This window comes from Rhinoraja longicauda, chromosome 16, assembly GCF_053455715.1.
Source record: "Rhinoraja longicauda isolate Sanriku21f chromosome 16, sRhiLon1.1, whole genome shotgun sequence".
NCBI classification, from domain to species: domain Eukaryota; kingdom Metazoa; phylum Chordata; class Chondrichthyes; order Rajiformes; family Arhynchobatidae; genus Rhinoraja; species Rhinoraja longicauda.
In genome coordinates this window covers 8,958,594-8,977,085 of record NC_135968.1, presented here as the reverse complement: position 1 = coordinate 8,977,085, position 18,492 = coordinate 8,958,594, and the positions used below count along the sequence as shown (strand labels likewise).

The 18,492-nt window shown below is 48.8% G+C and overlaps 1 protein-coding gene across 1 annotated transcript in view; it reads right to left on the bottom strand.

The window, feature by feature from the left end:
- Nucleotides 1-18,492, bottom strand: part of prkg1b (protein kinase cGMP-dependent 1b) — a 422,934-nt gene that overhangs the window by 87,833 nt on the left and 316,609 nt on the right. The window contains exon 8 of the mRNA XM_078412759.1: nucleotides 1,491-1,556. Coding sequence (XP_078268885.1) covers nucleotides 1,491-1,556 — 66 coding nt within the window. The remainder of the gene's footprint in view (nucleotides 1-1,490; nucleotides 1,557-18,492) is intronic.

Below are 18,492 nucleotides of genomic sequence, written 5' to 3'. Positions count from 1 at the left end.
GATCCCCGCACATTAGCACTATCCTACATAAGGGACAAGTTTTACATTAATACCAAGCCAATTAACCTACAAACCTATACTTCTTTGGAGTGTGGGAGGAAACCGACGTTCTCAGAGAAAACCCACGCAGATCATGGGGAGAACGTACAAACCCTGCACAGATAGTCCCCGTAGCCGGGAATGAACCTGGGTCTCTGGCGCTGTAAGGCAAGCAACTCTACCACTGTGTCACCGTGCCATACGATAGTATGTGATACAATAGTGGCAGTTAAGAAGCTGCAGGAGATAAAGGGATGTGGATCACTTATAGGTAGATGAGATCAGTATAACATGGCATCATGTTTGGTCATAAGGTCATAAATGATAGGAGTAGTATTAGGCCATTTGTATACGCCATTCAATCCTGGCTGATCTATGATTTAGATAGAGCTCTTAATGATAGCGGAGTCAGGGGGTATGGAGAGAAGGCAGGAACGGGGTACTGATTGTGGACGATCAGCCATGATCACATTGAATGGCGGTGCTGGCTCGAAGGGCCGAATGGCCTCCTCCTGCACCTATTGTCTATTGCCTATTGTCTCCCTCCTAACCCCATTCTCCTGCCTTCTCCCCATAATTTCTCACACCTGTACTAATCAAAAAGCTCTTTATCTCTGCCTTAGAAATATCCACTGGCTTGGATATTTGTATCCTCCACTGCCTTCTGCAGCAAAGAATTCCACAGATTCGCCACCCTCTGATGAAAGAAATTTCTCCTCATCTCCTTCCGAAAAGAACGTCCTTTAATTCGAGGCTATGACCTCTAGTCCTAGACTCTCCAACTTCGGCACCAACACTGTGAGCCGAAGGGCCCGTTCCCGTGCTGTACTGTTTTATATTTTGCGTCCTATTCCAGGAGAGGCTGAGGTCCATGTACACCTCCTCTAACCTCAACCAACTACATCCAGTGTTCACGACGTGGCCTCCATTTTTGCCCCCCCCCCCCGACTGTCTGCCGCACAGAACATCATTGGCAGGGCCCTCTGTCGGCCTGGACCCGGTGGGCCTGTTTGCATGCTGCATCTTTCAAATCAAACTATCATAACAAACTGGTATGAAAGACATCACTTGTGCCTGCTTTGTGTGCTGTCATTGGGTTTTCTCATTGATCGAGACATAGTTTTGTGCCAAAGTTCAAAATGCTGGAGGAACTCAGCAGGTCAGGCAACATCTGTGGTGGAGATGGACGGAAGCCATTTTGGGTCGGGGCCCAACTTTATGGCTATTGAGTTTCGTAGCACAGAAAGGGTTCCACTAACATATCTCTTCCATGTGATCATGATGCCTATCTACCCTAACCCCATTTGCCAGCATGAGGCCCATATCCCTCTATTCTTTTCTTTCCAAGCACTATGGTTTACAAGGACCTTAAAGGTCCTATAGGATTAACCAAGAAATAGGTCCTGAAAGGTCCTATAAGATAAAGGTCTTGTATGTTAAATTTTACTCACTCTCTGTCGATCACAAGGCAGGTCACTGTTTCAGCAGCGATAACATTGGCTGTTCTCACGTCCTCCCTGAAAATACAATGAAAATCAGACATAAACCAAGGTTGTACGTGTTGGCTGCACTTAAAAACATAAAAACATAGAAAATAGGCCATTCGGCCCTTCGAGCATGCACCGCCATTCAATATGATCATGGCTGATCATCCAGCTCAGTAGCCTGTACCTGCCTTCTCTCCATACCCCCTGATTCCTTTAGCCACAAGGGCCACATCTAACTCCCTCTTAAATATAGCCAATGAACTGGCCTCAACTACCCTCTGTGGCAGAGAATTTCACAGACTCACCACTCTCTGTGTGAAGAAATGTTTTCTCATCTCGAATGTTGGAATGGTAGGCAGGGAGTAATAAGGTCATAGGTGATAGGAGTAGGATTAGGCCATTCGGTCCATCAAGTCTACTGCCCCATTCAACCATGGCTGATCTGTCTCCCCCTCCTAGCCCCATTCCCCTGCCTTCACCCCATACCCGTACTCATCAAGAATCTATCTATCTCTGCCGCTATCTAGCTCTGCTGGAGTAACGCTGAATTACATTGTAAGGAACGATAGCAAAGGAAACTACAATAAGCAGGACGACAAAATGGTGGAATAACCCAGCGGGTCAGGCAGCATCTCTGGAGAAAAGGAATAGGTGACGTTTTGGGTCGAGACCCTTCTTCAGACTGAGACTTCAGAACTTGAGAGAGACTCTCAGTCTGAAGAAGTGTCTCGACCCGAAACATCACCTATTCCTTTTCTCCAGAGATGCTGCCTGACCCGCTGAGTTACTCCAGTATTTTATATATACTCCATTGTCTTTGGCGTAAACCAGCATCATCAGTTCATTCCTATCTAATACGCAGGTGATGGCTGACACTTCAAGAATTAACGCATAGTTCATTGTAAATATGTATCTATTTACGGCACAGAATCCCAACAAGAAACATGGGCCACACATGCCTAACACTCAAGGGGTTAAAGATAACACTATAGACAATCGACAATAGACAATAGGTGCAGGAGGAGGCCATTCAGCCCTTCGAGCCAGCACCACCATTCAATGTGATCATGGCTGATCATTCTCAATCAGTACCCCGTTCCTGCCTTCTCCCCGTACCCCCTGACTCCGCTATCCTTAAGAGTTCTATCTAGCTCTCTCTTGAATGCATTCAGAGAATTGGCCTCCACTGCCTTCTGAGGCAGAGAATTCCACAGATTCACAACTCTCTGACTGAAAAAGTTTTTCCTCATCTCCGTTCTAAATGGCCTACCCCTTATTCTTAAACCGTGGCCCCTTGTTCTGGACTCCCCCCAACATTGGGAACGTGATTCCTGCCTCTAACGTGTCCAACCCCTTAATAATCTTATACGTTTCGACGAGATCAAAGGCTTGTAATGTGGCCATAATCACAGAGTGTCTAATGGAAAAAGTAAAACATATGACATAGAATCAAGAAACTCCAGATGATGGTTTACAAACTAAGACACAAAGTGCTGGAGTAACTCAGCAGGGTTAGGCAGTATATCTGGAAAACATATCCGGTCGGGTACAGATTGCACCTTGAGTAAAATCATATCTGCCACAATTGAGCTATTGAGCAACAATTGGACTGGAAGGGCCGAACGGGCCTGTTTCCGTGCTGTAGTTGTTATATGGTTATTAATTGCTATCCATTATATCTGCTAAGTTTATTTTAGTTTAGCTTAGCTTAGAGATACAGCGCGGAAACAGGCCCTTCGGCCCACCGAGTCCGCGCCGACCAGCGATCCCCGCGCACTAACACAATCCTACACACACACGAAGGACAATTTTACAATTTACCAATCCAATTAACCTACAATCCCAATCCCGCACATCTTTAAGAGTGTGGGAGGAAACCGGAGCACCCGGGGAAAATCCACACGGTCATGGGGAGAACGTACAAACTCCGTATGGACAAGCACCCACGGTCACGATCAAACCAGGGTCTCTGGCGCTGAAAGAGCTGTACGGCAGCAACTCTACTGCTGCGCCACCATGCCATTTATAACAAAGCCACAGTTTTTACCTTAACGTCAACTACTGTACATAAACATTACTTAAAAGCATAGACCTCCCATTATCAAGATACCACAGTCCACTACATCACTAAAATATCAATACATACATGAGCAGAGATTTAAAATTTAGTCTTGCTGATATTCAATAGCTTTACAGTCTTTCGAGCTTCACGAAAGCTAACATTTTGGATTAACATAAATCAGTTTCATTGACATCCCGGAGATATTTAACGACATGTATGATTCTGCTTGAAGTACTTAAGTTGAATTGCAGGCATGCTTTCTTTGATTCAACCAATTTATTCATCAATGAAACGCGCACGTAAAAATCTAAGTTAAGATTAAAATACGTGGGCTGTCTGTTCCAAGGAAGATAAAGTCACCAACTCAAATATCTCCCCGTCCGTCTCCACATCACTGTATCCAGTGTCTGTCTCAGTGTCCGTGTTGTCCATATTTCCGCTGGACGACGTTGACTTGGACCAGGCGCCGCATGAAGACCCCCTCAAGCATTCAACCCGCCAGCCGCACGAGGATCCTGTTCTTCGGAGGGAGAGCCAGGGCTTCTTTCATGCAGGGCAACTCCTGGGCTCGAAGAGCAACAGGACACTGGGATTTACAAGTGCTGAGGGCGGCAGGAACCCGACACTGTCGAGGAACATTTTGAAAAGCGCACCGTCCGTCCGTCCGTCCAAAACTCCCCTTTGCCTCCCATCGCCCAAGGCACTTGTCTTATCCCGCCTCTCGCTTCTATCTATAACAGCAAATGCAACAAAAAAAAAACCCCGTCACTGTTTCAGCGTGCGTACTGTGCCCTGAGATGGGATGCTTCCAACTTGGCCACTGCTTCTGGCACCTGTCGGTTAACACATTGGCCTCCAGGCATTATCACGAATCCTCGTCTAATGGCCCTTTGGGGCGGAACAAATGGAGTCTATTAAATCACCAGTGAGCAGGAAAGAAGTGCAGATGTTGGTTTAAATCGAAGATAGACACAAAATACTGGTGTGACTCAGCGGGACAGGCAGCATCTCTGGAGAAAAGGAATGGGTGACGTTTTGGGTCGAGAAGAAGGGTCTCGAACCCGTAATCACGGGGCACAACATAATCGCAGAGCATCTAATGGAGAAAGTAAAAATGTACGGAGTACAAACACGAAACTGCAGACGATAGTTTACAAAAAAAGATACAAAGTGCTGGAGTAACTCAGCAGGGTCAGGCGGCATCTTTGGAGAACATATCTGGTCGGGTAGAGATTGCACCATAGCAAGTGTCCATGGATATAATGATGTGATTTCAACAAGAGGAACTATAAACTATTGATGTTCAAAGTTGGGCGGCCCAGTGGCGCAGAGGTAGAGTTGTTGCCTCACAGCGCCAGAAACTCGGGTTTCGGGTTCGAGCCTGGCTACGGGTGCTTGTCTGTACGGAGTTTGTACGTTCTCCCCGTGATCAGCGTGGGATTTCTCCGAGATCTTCGGTTTCCTCCCACACTCCAAAGACGTACAGGTTTGTAGATTGATTGGCTCGGTATAAATGTACAATTATCCCTTTCGAGTGTGTGTATAGGATAGTGTTAATGTGTAGGGATCGCTGGTCGGCGCGGACTCGGTAGGCCGAAGGGCCTGTTTCCGCGCTGCATCTCTAAACTAAACTAAACTAAACTAAACTAAACTAAACTAAACTAAACTAAACTAAACTAAACTAAACTAAACTAAACTAAACTAAGCATAACATAACCTAGATAGGTGAGGTTTCGGGTCGAGACCGCACCTGGAGTACTGTGTGCAGTTTTGGTCTCCAAATTTGAGGAAGGATATTCTTGCTATTGAGGGCGTGCAGCGTAGGTTTACTAGGTTAATTCCCGGAATGGCGGGACTGTCGTATGTTGAAAGACTGGAGCGGCTAGGCTTGTATACACTGAAATTTAGAAGGATGAGAGGGGATCTTATCGAAACAGATAAGATTATTAAGGGGTTGGACACGTTAGAGGCAGGAAACATGTTCCCAATGTTGGGGGAGTCCAGAACCAGGGGCCAAATTTAAGAATAAAGGGTAGGCCATTTAGAATGGAGATGAGGAAAAACATTTTCAGTCAGAGAGTTGTATATCTGTGGAATTCTCTGCCTCAGAAGGCAGTGGAGGCCAAGTCTCTGAATGCATTCAATAGAGAGCTAGATAGAGCTCTTAAGAATAGCGGAGTCAGGGGGTATGGGGAGAAGGCAGGAACGGGGTACTGATTGAGTGATCAGCCATGATCATATTGAATGGTGGTGCTGGCTCGAAGGGCCGAATGGCCTCCTCCTGCACCTATTGTCTATTATCTATTGAGACCCTGTTCAAACACTTCAGACAGTAAAATGTAGGCAAGGGAAACAATAGACAATAGACAATAGACAATAGGTGCAGGAGTAGGCCATTCAGCCCTTCGAGCCAGCACCGCCATTCAATGCGATCATGGCTGATCACTCTCAATCAGTACCCCGTTCCTGCCTTCTCCCCATACCCCCTCACTCCGCTATCCTTAAGAGCTCTATCCAGCTCTCTCTTGAAAGCATCCAACGAACTGGCCTCCACTGCCTTCTGAGGCAGAGAATTCCACACCTTCACCACTCTCTGACTGAAAAAGTTCTTCCTCATCTCCGTTCTAAATGGCCTACCCCTTATTCTTAAACTGTGGCCCCTTGTTCTGGACTCCCCCAACATTGGGAACATGTTTCCTGCCTCTAATGTGTCCAATCCCCTAATTATCTTATATGTTTCAATAAGATCCCCCCTCATCCTTCTAAATTCCAGTGTATACAAGCCCAATCGCTCCAGCCTTTCAACATACGACAGTCCCGCCATTCCGGGAATTAACCTAGTGAACCTACGCTGCACGCCCTCCATAGCAAGAATATCCTTCCTCAAATTTGGAGACCAAAACTGCACACAGTACTCCAGGTGCGGTCTCACCAGGGCCCGGTACAACTGTAGAAGGACCTCTTTGCTCCTACACTCAACTCCTCTTGTTACGATGGCCAACATTCCATTGGCTTTCTTCACTGCCTGTTGTACCTGCATGCTTCCTTTCATTGACTGATGCACGAGGACACCCAGATCTCGTTGAACTCCCCCTCCTCCTAACTTGACACCATTCAGATAATAATCTGCCTTTCTATTCTTACTTCCAAAGTGAATAACCTCACACTTATCTACATTAAACTGCATCTGCCATGGATCCGCCCACAGTGGAACCGCACAACGTCAGATGGCGGAGCCTTATGGAAACCAGACTTGATATTCGTCCAATTAGTCTGCTTTTCACATGATACCAAGCTGGATGGGAATGGAGTGGGCGGCTTGCTGGTGGGGATGGGAGCCGAATCAGAAGATGCAACTCAGATAGTTCGGAGCTGATTCAGCCAAGTAGCTGAGGCAGACTGTGAGAGATGATGTTTAGTTGTTGATTAGACCAAGTGGACCCGTTAGGGACACTAACTTCTCCTGCATTAGTGCAGCACCCTCTACTCCCCCCTCCCTCCTCTCCTCTCCTCCCCTCCCTCCTCCCCTCCCCCTCCATCCAACCCCTCCCCTCCCCTTCCCCTCCCCCTCCATCCACCCCCTCCCCTCCCTCCTCCCCTCCCCTCCATCCAACCCCTCCCCCTCCCCTTCCCCTCCCCCTCCCCCTTCCCCTCCCCCTCCCCGCCCTCCACTCCCCACCCTCTTCCCTCCCCCTTCCTCCCTTCCCCCCCTTACCATCCCCTCTTCCCCTCCCCCCACTTCACCCCCCTCAACCCCCCTTATCCCGACTGCAGGTGCTGTCTGTACGGAGTTTGTACGTTCTCCCCGTGACCCGCGTGGGTTTTCTCCGAGATCTTCGGTTTCCTCCCACACTCCAACGACCTGCAGGTTTGTAGGTTAACTAGCTTGTGTATACCGTAAATGTAACAATTGTCCCTAGTGTGCGCAGGATGGTGAGCAATGTGCGGTTGATGGCTGGTCGGTGCGGTCCCGGTGGGCCGAAGGGCCTGCTTGCCACGTTGTATCTCTAAAACTAAAGCTAAATTAACAATGAACTGCTTCGGGAAGGAAATGGTCCAACTGGGGATGGTATTGAATTAAACAGATGGATTATTTGTCAAGCTGAGTCGCAAAAGAGCCCAGCAGAGAGAATACTGCCACCCACACATCAAGAATCAAGACTGTTTAATTGTCAAATGTAACGACTATGGAACAATGCGATTCCTATGTTCTGCAGTAAGGCAGGCTCACATACTGCGTGCAAGAACACACAGATCATTTTATATCAAATATTCAATAAAATTAATATCTCTAAATTGTAGATATCTGTTATAGTACAAATACCAAGTCCTTAGTGCAACCAAAGAACCAGTCCATGGAAGGGCGGCACGGTGGCGCAGCGGTAGAGTTGTCGCCTTACAGCGCCGGAGTCCCTGGTTCGACCCCGACTATGGGTGTTTATAGACAATAGACAATAGGTGCAGGAGGAGGCCATTCGGCCCTTCGAGCCAGCACCGCCATTCAATGTGATCATAGCTGATCATTCTCAATCAGTACTCCGTTCCTGCCTTCTCCCCATACCCCCCTGACTCCGCTATCCGTAAGAGCTCTATCTAGCTTTCTCTTGAATGCATTCAGAGAATTGGCCTCCACTGCCTTCTGAGGCAGAGAATTCCACAGATTCACAACTCTCTGACTGAAAAAGTTTTTCCTCATCTCAGTTCCCAATGGCCTACCCCTTATTCTTAAACTGTGGCCCCTGGTTCTGGACTCCCCCAACATTGGGAACATGATTCCTGCCTCTAACGTGTCCAACCGCTTAATAATCTTATACGTTTCGATAAGATCTCCTCTCATCCTTCTAAATGTTTGTCCGTATGGAGTTTGTACGTTCTCCCCGTGACCTGCGTGGGCTTTTCTCCGAGATCTTCGGTTTCCTCCCGCGCTCCAAAGACGTGCAGGTTTGTAGGTTAATTGGGTGGGTTTGTATACTTTGTATAAGTGCAGGTGTAAATTGTCCATAGTGTAGGATTAGGTTAATGTGCGGGTGGTGTAAGTGTAAATTGTCCACAGGATTACGTTAATGTGGGAGAGTCTGGGGACTAGAGATCATCGCCTCAGAATTAAAGGACGTTCTTTTAGGGAGGAGATGAGGAGAAATGTCCATGGTCAGAGGGTGGTGAATCTGTGGGAATTCTTCGCCACAGAAGGGCGTTGAGGCCAACTCAGTGGATATTTTAAAGGCATAGATAGATAGGTTCTTGATTAGTACAGGAGTCAGAGGATATGGGGAGAAGGCAGGAGAATGGGGCTAGGAGGGAGAGATAGATCAGCCATGATTGAATGGCGGCATAGACTTGACGGGCTGAATAGCCTAATTCTACTCCTATCATTTGTGATCTTATTTATTAGGATTCCTCCGTGTGCTCTGGTTTCCTCTAACATGGCATGGAGGTGTGGAGTGCCACCCAGCAATTTTATTTTTGATTTTTAACTAAAAACTAGACCATGTGGACCCATTGGGCCCAAACCTCTCCTGCATTGGTGCACCACCCTGTCCTCCCCCCCTCTCCCCTGTCTCCTCAACCCCCCCCTCCCCTCTCCCCTCTTAAGGATAGCGGAGTCAGGGGGTATGGGGAGAAGGCAGGAACGGGGTACTGATTGAGAATGATCAGCCATGATCACATTGAATGGCGGTGCTGGCTCGAAGGGCCGAATGGCCTCCTCCTGGAACCTATTGTCTAAAGTCTAATGACCGAGGGCAAAATGATAAAAGTCGGGGGTAAAAGACGTGCGAATATTCATGAGGCTAAATGTGAGGGGAAAGCAGATATAGTTTGTTTTTAGTTGAGTGAGGCAGCTTGGGACAGGTCCTTCGGCCCACCGAGCGCGTGTCGACCAGTGGTCCCCACACTACCCTGCACGCTAGGGACAATCTACCGAAGCCAATTGACCTGCAAACCGGTACCGTCTTTGGAATGTGGGAGGAAACCGGAGCGCCTGGAGAAAACCCACGTGATCATGGGGAGAACGTACAATCTCCGTGCGGACAGCACACCGGGTAGTCAGGAGCGGGCCCAGGTCTCTGGCGCCGTAAGGCAGCAACTCTACCGCTGCGCCCTCAAGATGCCTTGGGGGGGGGTGGGGGTTTACAGAGGTTGGGAGTTACGAGACCAAGAAGAGATCCGTACAATCTTGCTGCTAACGATGCCATAATTTCAGCGGGGCGTTTAGATATATGTACAGTTCGCCTTGTAATATATAAAGGCAAAGTTAAGTGGAAATGCAAGAACAGTTTGGAATAGATTGGGTAGATGCACAGAGTCTTGCCCAGATTAGGGGAATCAAGAACCCAGCGGGCAAAGGATTAACCAAGATGGCTGCGCTGCCACGCGGCTGTGGCTCGCCGGCAGTCTGTTTGTCTTTTTTCTTTTTTTGTCTATGCGTTAGTGTTAGATGTGTGTAGTAGTCTATTTTTAGCTGTGTATATGTGGGGGGTGGTGGGGTGGGGGAAACCTTTCTTTAAAAAAAAAAATCCCTTCCTCGAGGCGGGGCTCGGCCACGGGACTTTACATTGCCCGGCGCGGCTCGGCCGCGGGGCCTTCCATCGCCCGGCACGGCTCGGCCGCGGGACTTTTCATCGCCCGGCGCGGCTCGGCCGCGGGACTTTACATCGCCCGGCGCGGCTCGGCCGCGGGACCTTCCATCTCCTTGCGGGGGCTGCGCGAGTCGGGAGCCTCGGTCGCCTCGGCAGAAGTCGAACTATCTGCCCGTGGGAGAAGCGTGGGGGAAGAGAGAAGACTTTTTTTGCCTTCCATCACAGTGAGGGGGTGTCTGGAGGAGTCACTGCGATGGATGTTTGTGTTAAAATTGTGTGTCTTGTGTCTTTTACTCTGTACTGCTGTGGCGGCGTGGCAAATGATTTTCGTTCAATTCATTTTGAATGACAATAAAGGTAATTCAGGTAAAGGGGGAAAAGATTTTATAGGAATCTGAGGGGTAACTTTTTCACACAAAGGATGACAAGCGTACGGAACGAGCAGCCGGGTTATGTAGTTGTGGCAGCGACTATCACAACGTTTAAGAAGCAATTAGAAAGGTACGTGGACAGGACAGGTTTAGAGGGATAAGGGCCTGTGTAGATGGGACATGTTGGTCGGTGTGGGCAAGTTGGGCCGAAGGGCCTGTTTCCACGCTGAACGGCTCTATGACTCTTTGACTGTAACAGCCTTGGATGAAAACTAAAACAGTTGTTGCTCAGGATCTGCCGAACGGACTTATCGGCATCAACAGTGAGACAATAATCCCAATGAACTCCTAAATCAGCACAGACCTTTAAACAGTCCAGCCTATTCTATGACTCAGAGACCTTCAATGAAGGTTTCAGGCAGTTGTATCTGGTCATTCGGTCTGAGGTGCACTTTCTCTCTGAGGTTTTCTGACTTGAGATTTATCATAGCTGAGTGTTTACATTATCATTGATGGTTAAATGTCAAATCCTCATAGTAACACAGGAGACAGGGTAGGGTGGAGCCCAGGGACAATAGGTAGAGCACTAGGACAGCACGGTGACGCAGTTGATACAGCTGCGGCCTCACAGCGCCAGAGACCCGGTTTCGACCCCGTCCTTGGGCGCTCTCTGTGTGGAGTTTGCACGCACCCACTGTGACTGCTTCTCCCAAATTATCCCTAGTGTGTAGTCCTTCGCTCAGTCCGCCTTAACCAACCTGATCTCCCAGTGGCTGAGCACTTCAACTCCCCCTCCCACTCCCAGTCTGACATTTCTGTCATGGGCCTCCTCCAGTGCCATAGTGAGGCCCACCGGAAATTGGAGGAACAGCACCTCATATTTCGTTTGGGCAGTTTGCAGCCCAGCGGTATGAACATTGACTTCTCCAACTTTAGATAGTTCCTCTGTCCCTCTCTTCCCCTCCCCCTTCCCAGATCACCCTCTATCTTCCTGTCTCCACCTATATCCTTCCTTTGTCCCGCCCCCCCTGACATCAGTCTGAAGAAAGGTCTCGACCCGAAACGTCACCCATTCCTTCTCTCCTGAGATGCTGCCTGACCTGCTGAGTTACTCCAGCATTTTGTGAATAAATACCTAGTGTGTAGGGAGTGGATGCAGAAGTGGGATAACCTAGAACTAGAGTGAACCTGTGATCGATGGTGGGTGTGGACTCGGTGGGACGAAGGGCCTGTTTCCACGGTGTATCTTTCAATCAATCAATCAATCAAAAATTCAATCAATCAAAGATATACACAAAAAGCTGGAATAACTCAGCGGGACAGGCAGCATCCCTGGAGAGCAGGAATGGCTGACGTTTCGGGTCGAGACCCTTCTTCAATCAATCAATCAACATGGAGGCAAAAGTGGGATAGTCAGGAGTAGAGTAAACTTGTGATCGGTGGACAGCATGGACTCGATGGGCTGAAGGGCCTGTTTGCACGCTGTTTCTTTCAATCGATGAACGTGGATTAATCGATGAACGTGGATGCCAAAGTGGGGTAACCAGGACTAGAGTGGATTTGTTGATCGATGGTCAGCGTTGACTCGATGGGCTGAAGGGCCTGTGTCCACACTGTATCTTTCCATCAATCTATCACCATGTCTTTCTCAGAAGTGCGTGCTGATGAAAGTGGCAAACGTGAAACTTGAGTCCTGCCTCTTCATCATTAGCAGAGTGATAAAATTAGAATGTGCGAAGTTGGCACAAACGATGTTCATTGTCACTGAGACATTGGAACTTATGGCAGGGACGTATCTATATACTAAAACTCTCGTTTGTTTGTTTGTTTGTTCCTGAACTACAGCCAAAACGGTACACGATAGCGCGACAATTTTAGGCCCACCTTACTCACCGTCGTCCCTTTGGTGCTAATGGAAGAAGTTTCATTGAAATCGGTGTTATATTTTTAGTTATTCACATTTTAAAGTGTAAATCTATCTCCTAGGGAGGTGGGGAGGGGGAGGGAGGGAGAGATGGGGGGAGGGAGAGGAGGGAGGGAGGGGGCAGGGGAGGAGGAAGGGGGAAGGAGAAGGGGAGGGCAGGGGGGAGGAGGAGGGGAGAGGTGGAGGAGAGGAGGAAGGGGGAAGGGAGGGGGAAGGGGGAGGGGAGAGGTGGGAAGGGGAGGGTGGGGAAGGAGGGGAGGGAGGGAGGGGGAGGTGGAGGAGAGGGGAGGTGGAGGAGAGGGGGGAGGGGAGGAGGAAGGGGGAAGGGAGGGGGAAGGGGAAGGGCAGGGAGGGAGGGGGAGGGGAGAGGTGGGAAGGGGGAGGGTGGAGGGGGGAGGGAGGGAGAGGGAGGGAGGGGGAGAGGAGAGGGTGCTGCACCAACGTAGGAGAGGTTTGTTAATATTAAAGCTTGAGAACAGAAAATAGATCTGTACACTTAAAACTGCAAGATATTTAACGTCATATTTTCCAATTTATATATAGTATCCATGCGGCCAATACTATCAAAGATAGACACAAAAAGTCTAAAGAGTAGTTCAGCGGGACAGGCAGCATCTCTGGAGAGAGGGAATGGTGATGTTTCGGGTCAGACCCTTCTTCAGAGCCGGCAGTTCGAAATAAAAAGGTCTAAAGAGGGTTGATGGCCGTGCGGAGAAGTCCAAGAGGAGGCAGACCGGTGGAGACGGGAGAAGGGGCCCTCGCTGGGTGGCGAGGACTCCTTCCCATTGGAAAAGGCACGGAGGAGACGGAAGAAAACCTCAAAGTCGTGGTGGACCGGGAACTCGTTGAGGTGGGGGCGGAGGGGAACAAAGGTGAGGCCTCTGATGAGGACAGACCGTTCCACATCAGAAAGGGAGAGGTCAGGGGGGATGGTGAAGACACGACAAGGGGTGTGGGGGGGGTTGAGGGTCAGAGGAGGGCCGGGGAGTGGACAGAGGTTGAGGCGAGGTGTGGTGGAAGGATGTTGGTTCAATAAAATCCCAAAGCTGCACTAAAAAATCCCAAAGTTGCACTAAAGAATTATTGATTCTTATCAAGAATAGACAATAGACAATAGGTGCAGGAGGAGGCCATTTGGCCCTTCGAGCCAGCACCCGCCATTCAATGTGATCATGGCTGATCATTCTCAATCAGTACCCCGTTCCTGCCTTCTCCCCATACCCCCTGACTCCACTATCCTTAAGAGCTCTATCCAGCTCTCTCTTGAATGCATTCAGAGAATTGGTCTCCACTGCCTTCTGAGGCAGAGAATTCCACAGATTCACAACTCTCTGACTGAAAAAGTTTTTCCTCATCTCAGTTCTAAATGGCCTACCCCTTATTCTTAAACTGTGGCCCCTGGTTCTGGACTCCCCCAACATTGGGAACATGTTTCCTGCCTCTAACGTGTCCAACCCATTAATAATCTTATACGTTTCGAAGAGATTTACCAGAATGCTGTTTTATTACATGTATACACTCATACACCCCCTATCTGTATTAGTGGTGAGGAGGTTAGGTTTGTAGGTTAATTGGCTTGGTAAAATTGCAAATTGTCCCAAGTGTATGTGGGATAGTGTTAGTTTCCAGGGTCGCAGGTTGACATGGAATCGGTGGGCCGCAGGGCCTGTTTCAGCACTGTATCTTTAAACTAAACTAAACTAAACTAAACTAAACCTGACATCGGGCCACATGTTCCAAAGACGTTTGAAGGTAAATTGTCATCTGTACATTGTTCCTGGTTTGCAGGATAGAACTAGTGCATGGGTGATCGCCGGTCAGCATGGACTCGGTGGTGAGATACAGCTTAGTACAGTATAACTTTTTGCAGCAACTATATTTAACCCCGGAAAAATTAAATAAATTTAAACCAAACTCATCTGAAAGGTGTTTTAGATGCAACCAAGACGTGGGCACTTTTATACACTCTACATGGGCATGTCAGAAGGTAATTCCTTTTTGGCAAGACCTAAAAAAGTTTTTAGATCAATTGATGAATAAGATCATACCAATGGATTCAAGGTTGTTTTTGCTAGGAGATACAAAAGGAATAATACCAAAGCTAACTTTGGATAAACATCAGGAAAGATTTCTCAAAATATCATTAGCAGTAGCAAAAAAATGTGTTGCGGTCACATGGAAAGAACAAAATGAAATAAGATTTGAAAGATGGCATGCAGAAATGCGGAGTTGTATCCCATTAGAAAAAGCAACGTATAATCTGAGAAATGGATATGACTTATTTTTGAAGGTGTGGAACCCATTCATGGCAAAGCTAGGATTAAGAATAGGAAGTAGTTAAATTCAGGATTGCTTTGATACCTAACAAGAATTTAAAAATAAATTACTCGGAAGTGACTCCCTCGGGACTCCAGGTTTTTCTTTTTCTTTCTTTCTTCTGCTTTTTCTTTTTCCTTCTTTTGAACTGGGGTGTGGGGGGGTGGGGGGGGGGGGGGGTGGGGGGGAGGGGAGAAAATACAGAACAATACGTGTATAATCGAAGTTATAGGTCAGTGACTATTGTTTACTAAGGAATGTAAAATGTATAACGTATGGGTTCTGTTAAAACTTAAATAAAATATTTAAAATAAAAAAAAGCATGGACTCGGTGGGCCGAAGGGCCTGTTTCCACGCTGTATTCCTCAACTAGAGTAAATATACCAGATGTAAAAAGTATGGAAAATGCTTCTAAATAATACTTTTGTCAAGTGAGTAATCAACATTGCCCGGGATTTAATATTTCCTCAATACCCAACCACTTCCTTGCTTAAGCGCTGTTCCATTTTATTTTATGAGCTTTTGACGTCCACATAAATAACTGGATATCTGGCATTGGTTCCTGATAAATCATTTGTTGTAACAACTCAACTTACTGCTTTCCTCAGCTGCATTTGGTGGCAGTCCAGTCAATGTGCTGATATGAGAGACTATTTTGCATAACTTTCATTCATTTGTAGACACAAAATGCTGGAGTAACTCAGCGGGTCAGGCAGCATCTCTGGAGAGAAGGAATGGGCGACGTTTCGGGGCGAGACCCTTTTATTCATTTGTTCTATATCTCTCTCTATATCACCATATATATCTCACGATTCCCTCTCCCCTGACTCTCAGTCTGAAGAAGGGTCTCGATCCGAAACGTCACCTACTGCTTTTCGTCAGACCCGCTGAGTTACTCCAGCTTTCGTCAGACCCGCTGAGTTACTCCTATCTTTGGTTTAAACCAGCATCTGCAGTTCCTTCCTACAGGGCGGCACGGTGGCGCAGCGGTAGAGTCGCTGTCTTACAGCGCTTGCAGCGCCAGAGACCCGGGTTCGATCCCAACCACGGGTGCTGTCTGTACGGAGTTTGTTCATTCTCCCAGTGACCTGCGTGGGTTTTCCCCGAGTTCTTCGGTTTCCTCCCACACTCCAAAGACGTACAGGTTTGTAGGTTAATGGGCTGAATACACGTATAACTTGTCCCTAGTGTGTGTAAGACAGTGTTTACGTGCGGGGATCATTGGTCTGTGCGGACCCGATGGGCCGAAGGGCCTGTTTCCGCGCTGTATCTCTAACTAAACTACACAATGTACTGACATGCCTCTTCTATTCACATCAGTACCCTAATCTGATTACCACTGCTGCCCCAGGGCGATCCTTACCTGGAACCTGCCACAGCAAACTAAATCTTTCAAAGAAATGTCAAGAGCTAAAAGTGAAAGGTGCTGAAAAGAGGAGCAGGAATCTTGATATGGGATTAATCTGCACCTGCTCCCCCCAATTGCAGGCAGCAGGTCATTTATGTGTTGACAGCCAGCTTATATAATCGTTGCCTGCTTGCAAAAGAATTGTCCTGAAGATAGACACAAAATGCTGGAGTAACTCAGCGGGACGGGCAGCATCTCTGGAGAGAAGGAATGGCTGAGGTTTCGGGTCGAGACTCCTTATTTAGAATTGTCCTATTTAGTGGTAGAACACTGTAGCAGGGCGCTGATTTAGCCTGGAGATACAACACGGAAATAGGCCCTTCGGCCCACAGGGTCCACGCCTACTAGCGATCGCCCCGCACACTAGCGTTATCCCACTAATAGCAGGGACTATCGCAATGTTTAGCAGGGACTATCGCGACGTTTGAGAAACATTTAGACAGGTACATGGATAGGACAGGTTTCGAGGGATATGGGCCAAACGCAGGCAGGTGGGACGGGTGTTGTGGTCACACATTTTAGATTTTTATTTAGAGATACAGCGCAGAAACAGGCCCTTCGGCCCACCGAGTCCTCGCTTTTAGAAGGATGAGGGGGGATCTTATTGAAACATATAAGATAATTAGGGGATTGGACACATTAGAGGCAGGAAACATGTTCCCAATGTTGGGGGAGTCCAGAACAAGGGGCCACAGTTTAAGAATAAGGGGTAGGCCATTTAGAACGGAGAAGAGGAAGAACTTTTTCAGTCAGAGAGTGGTGAAGGTGTGGAATTCTCTGCCTCAGAAGGCAGTGGAGGCCAGTTCGTTGGATGCTTTCAAGAGAGAGATGGATAGAGCTCTTAAGGATAGCGGAGTGAGGGGGTATGGGGAGAAGGCAGGAACGGGGTACTGATTGAGAGTGATCAGCCATGATCGCATTGAATGGCGGTGCTGGCTCGAAGGGCTGAATGGCCTACTCCTGCACCTATTGTCTATTGTCTATTGTCTATTGCCCAACGATCCCCGCACATTAACACTATCCTACACACACTAGGGACAATTTTTACATTTACCCAGTCAATTAACCTTCATACCTGTACGTCTTTGGAGTGTGGGAGGAAACCGAAGATCTCGGAGAAAACCCACGCAGGTCACGGGGAGAACGTACAAACTCCGTACAGACGGCGCCCGTAGTCAGGATCGAACCTGAGTCTCCGGCGCTGCATTCGCTGTAAGGCAGCAACTCTACCGCTGCGCCACCATGACAGCGACATTGGTCGGTGTGGGCAAGTTGTGCTGAAGGGCCTGTGTCCACGCTGAGTGACTATGACTCTCTACAGACGAGGGACTGTTTTCAATGTTTTGAAGACAAACCTGCACCTCTTTGGAGTGTGAGTGGAAACTGGTGCACCTGGAGAAAGCCCACCCCGTCACAGGGAGAAGGTACAAACTCCAGATTTAAATTCAGATTCACCGACCCTTGCCTAAAGAAATCCCCCCTCATCCCCCTTCTAAAGGCACGTCCTTTTATACTGGGGGTTCCGCGTGGAGGGAAGGAATGGAGTGGAATGGAATACTTTATTGTCACGTGTGACAAGGCACGGCGAAATTCTTTGCTCGCATACCCAAGGTATACAAATAGCGGCTACCTAAGGAGTGGAGAAAGTTGCAAAGCACGTCGGCTCCTCCTTTGTCGCCCCCCACAGCGGTTCCCCCACGCCGATTCCCCATTGTCCATTGTTCTCCCCTCTCACCCCCCCTCCCTCCCCATTGTCGACCCGCGAGACTTCACCATGGCCGAGGCTCCACCACCACGGCCGAGACTCCACCTTCACCGAGGCTCCACCGCCACCGCCGAGGCTCCACCACTGCTGCCCCGAGGCTCCACCACCACGGCCGAGACTCCACCTTCACCGAGGCTTCACCATCACCGCCGAGGCTCCACCACTGCCGCCGAGGCTCCACCACCACGGCCGAGACTCCACCTCCACTGAGGCTCCACCACCTCCGCCGAGGCTCCACTATCACCGCCGAGGCTCCACCACCTCCGCCGAGGCTCCTTCATCGCCGAGGCTCCACCATCGACGCCAAGGCTCCACCACCACGGCCGAGGCTTCACCACCACGGCAGAGGCTCCACCACCACAGCCGAGGCTCCACCATCACTGCCGAGGCTCCACCATCACCGCCGAGACTCCACCACTGCTGCCGCCGAGGCTCCACCACCACGGCCGAGGCTTCACCACCACGGCCGAGGCTCCACCACCACCGCCGAGGCCCCACCACCTCCGCCAAGGCTACACCTCCGATGAGGCTCCACCACTGCC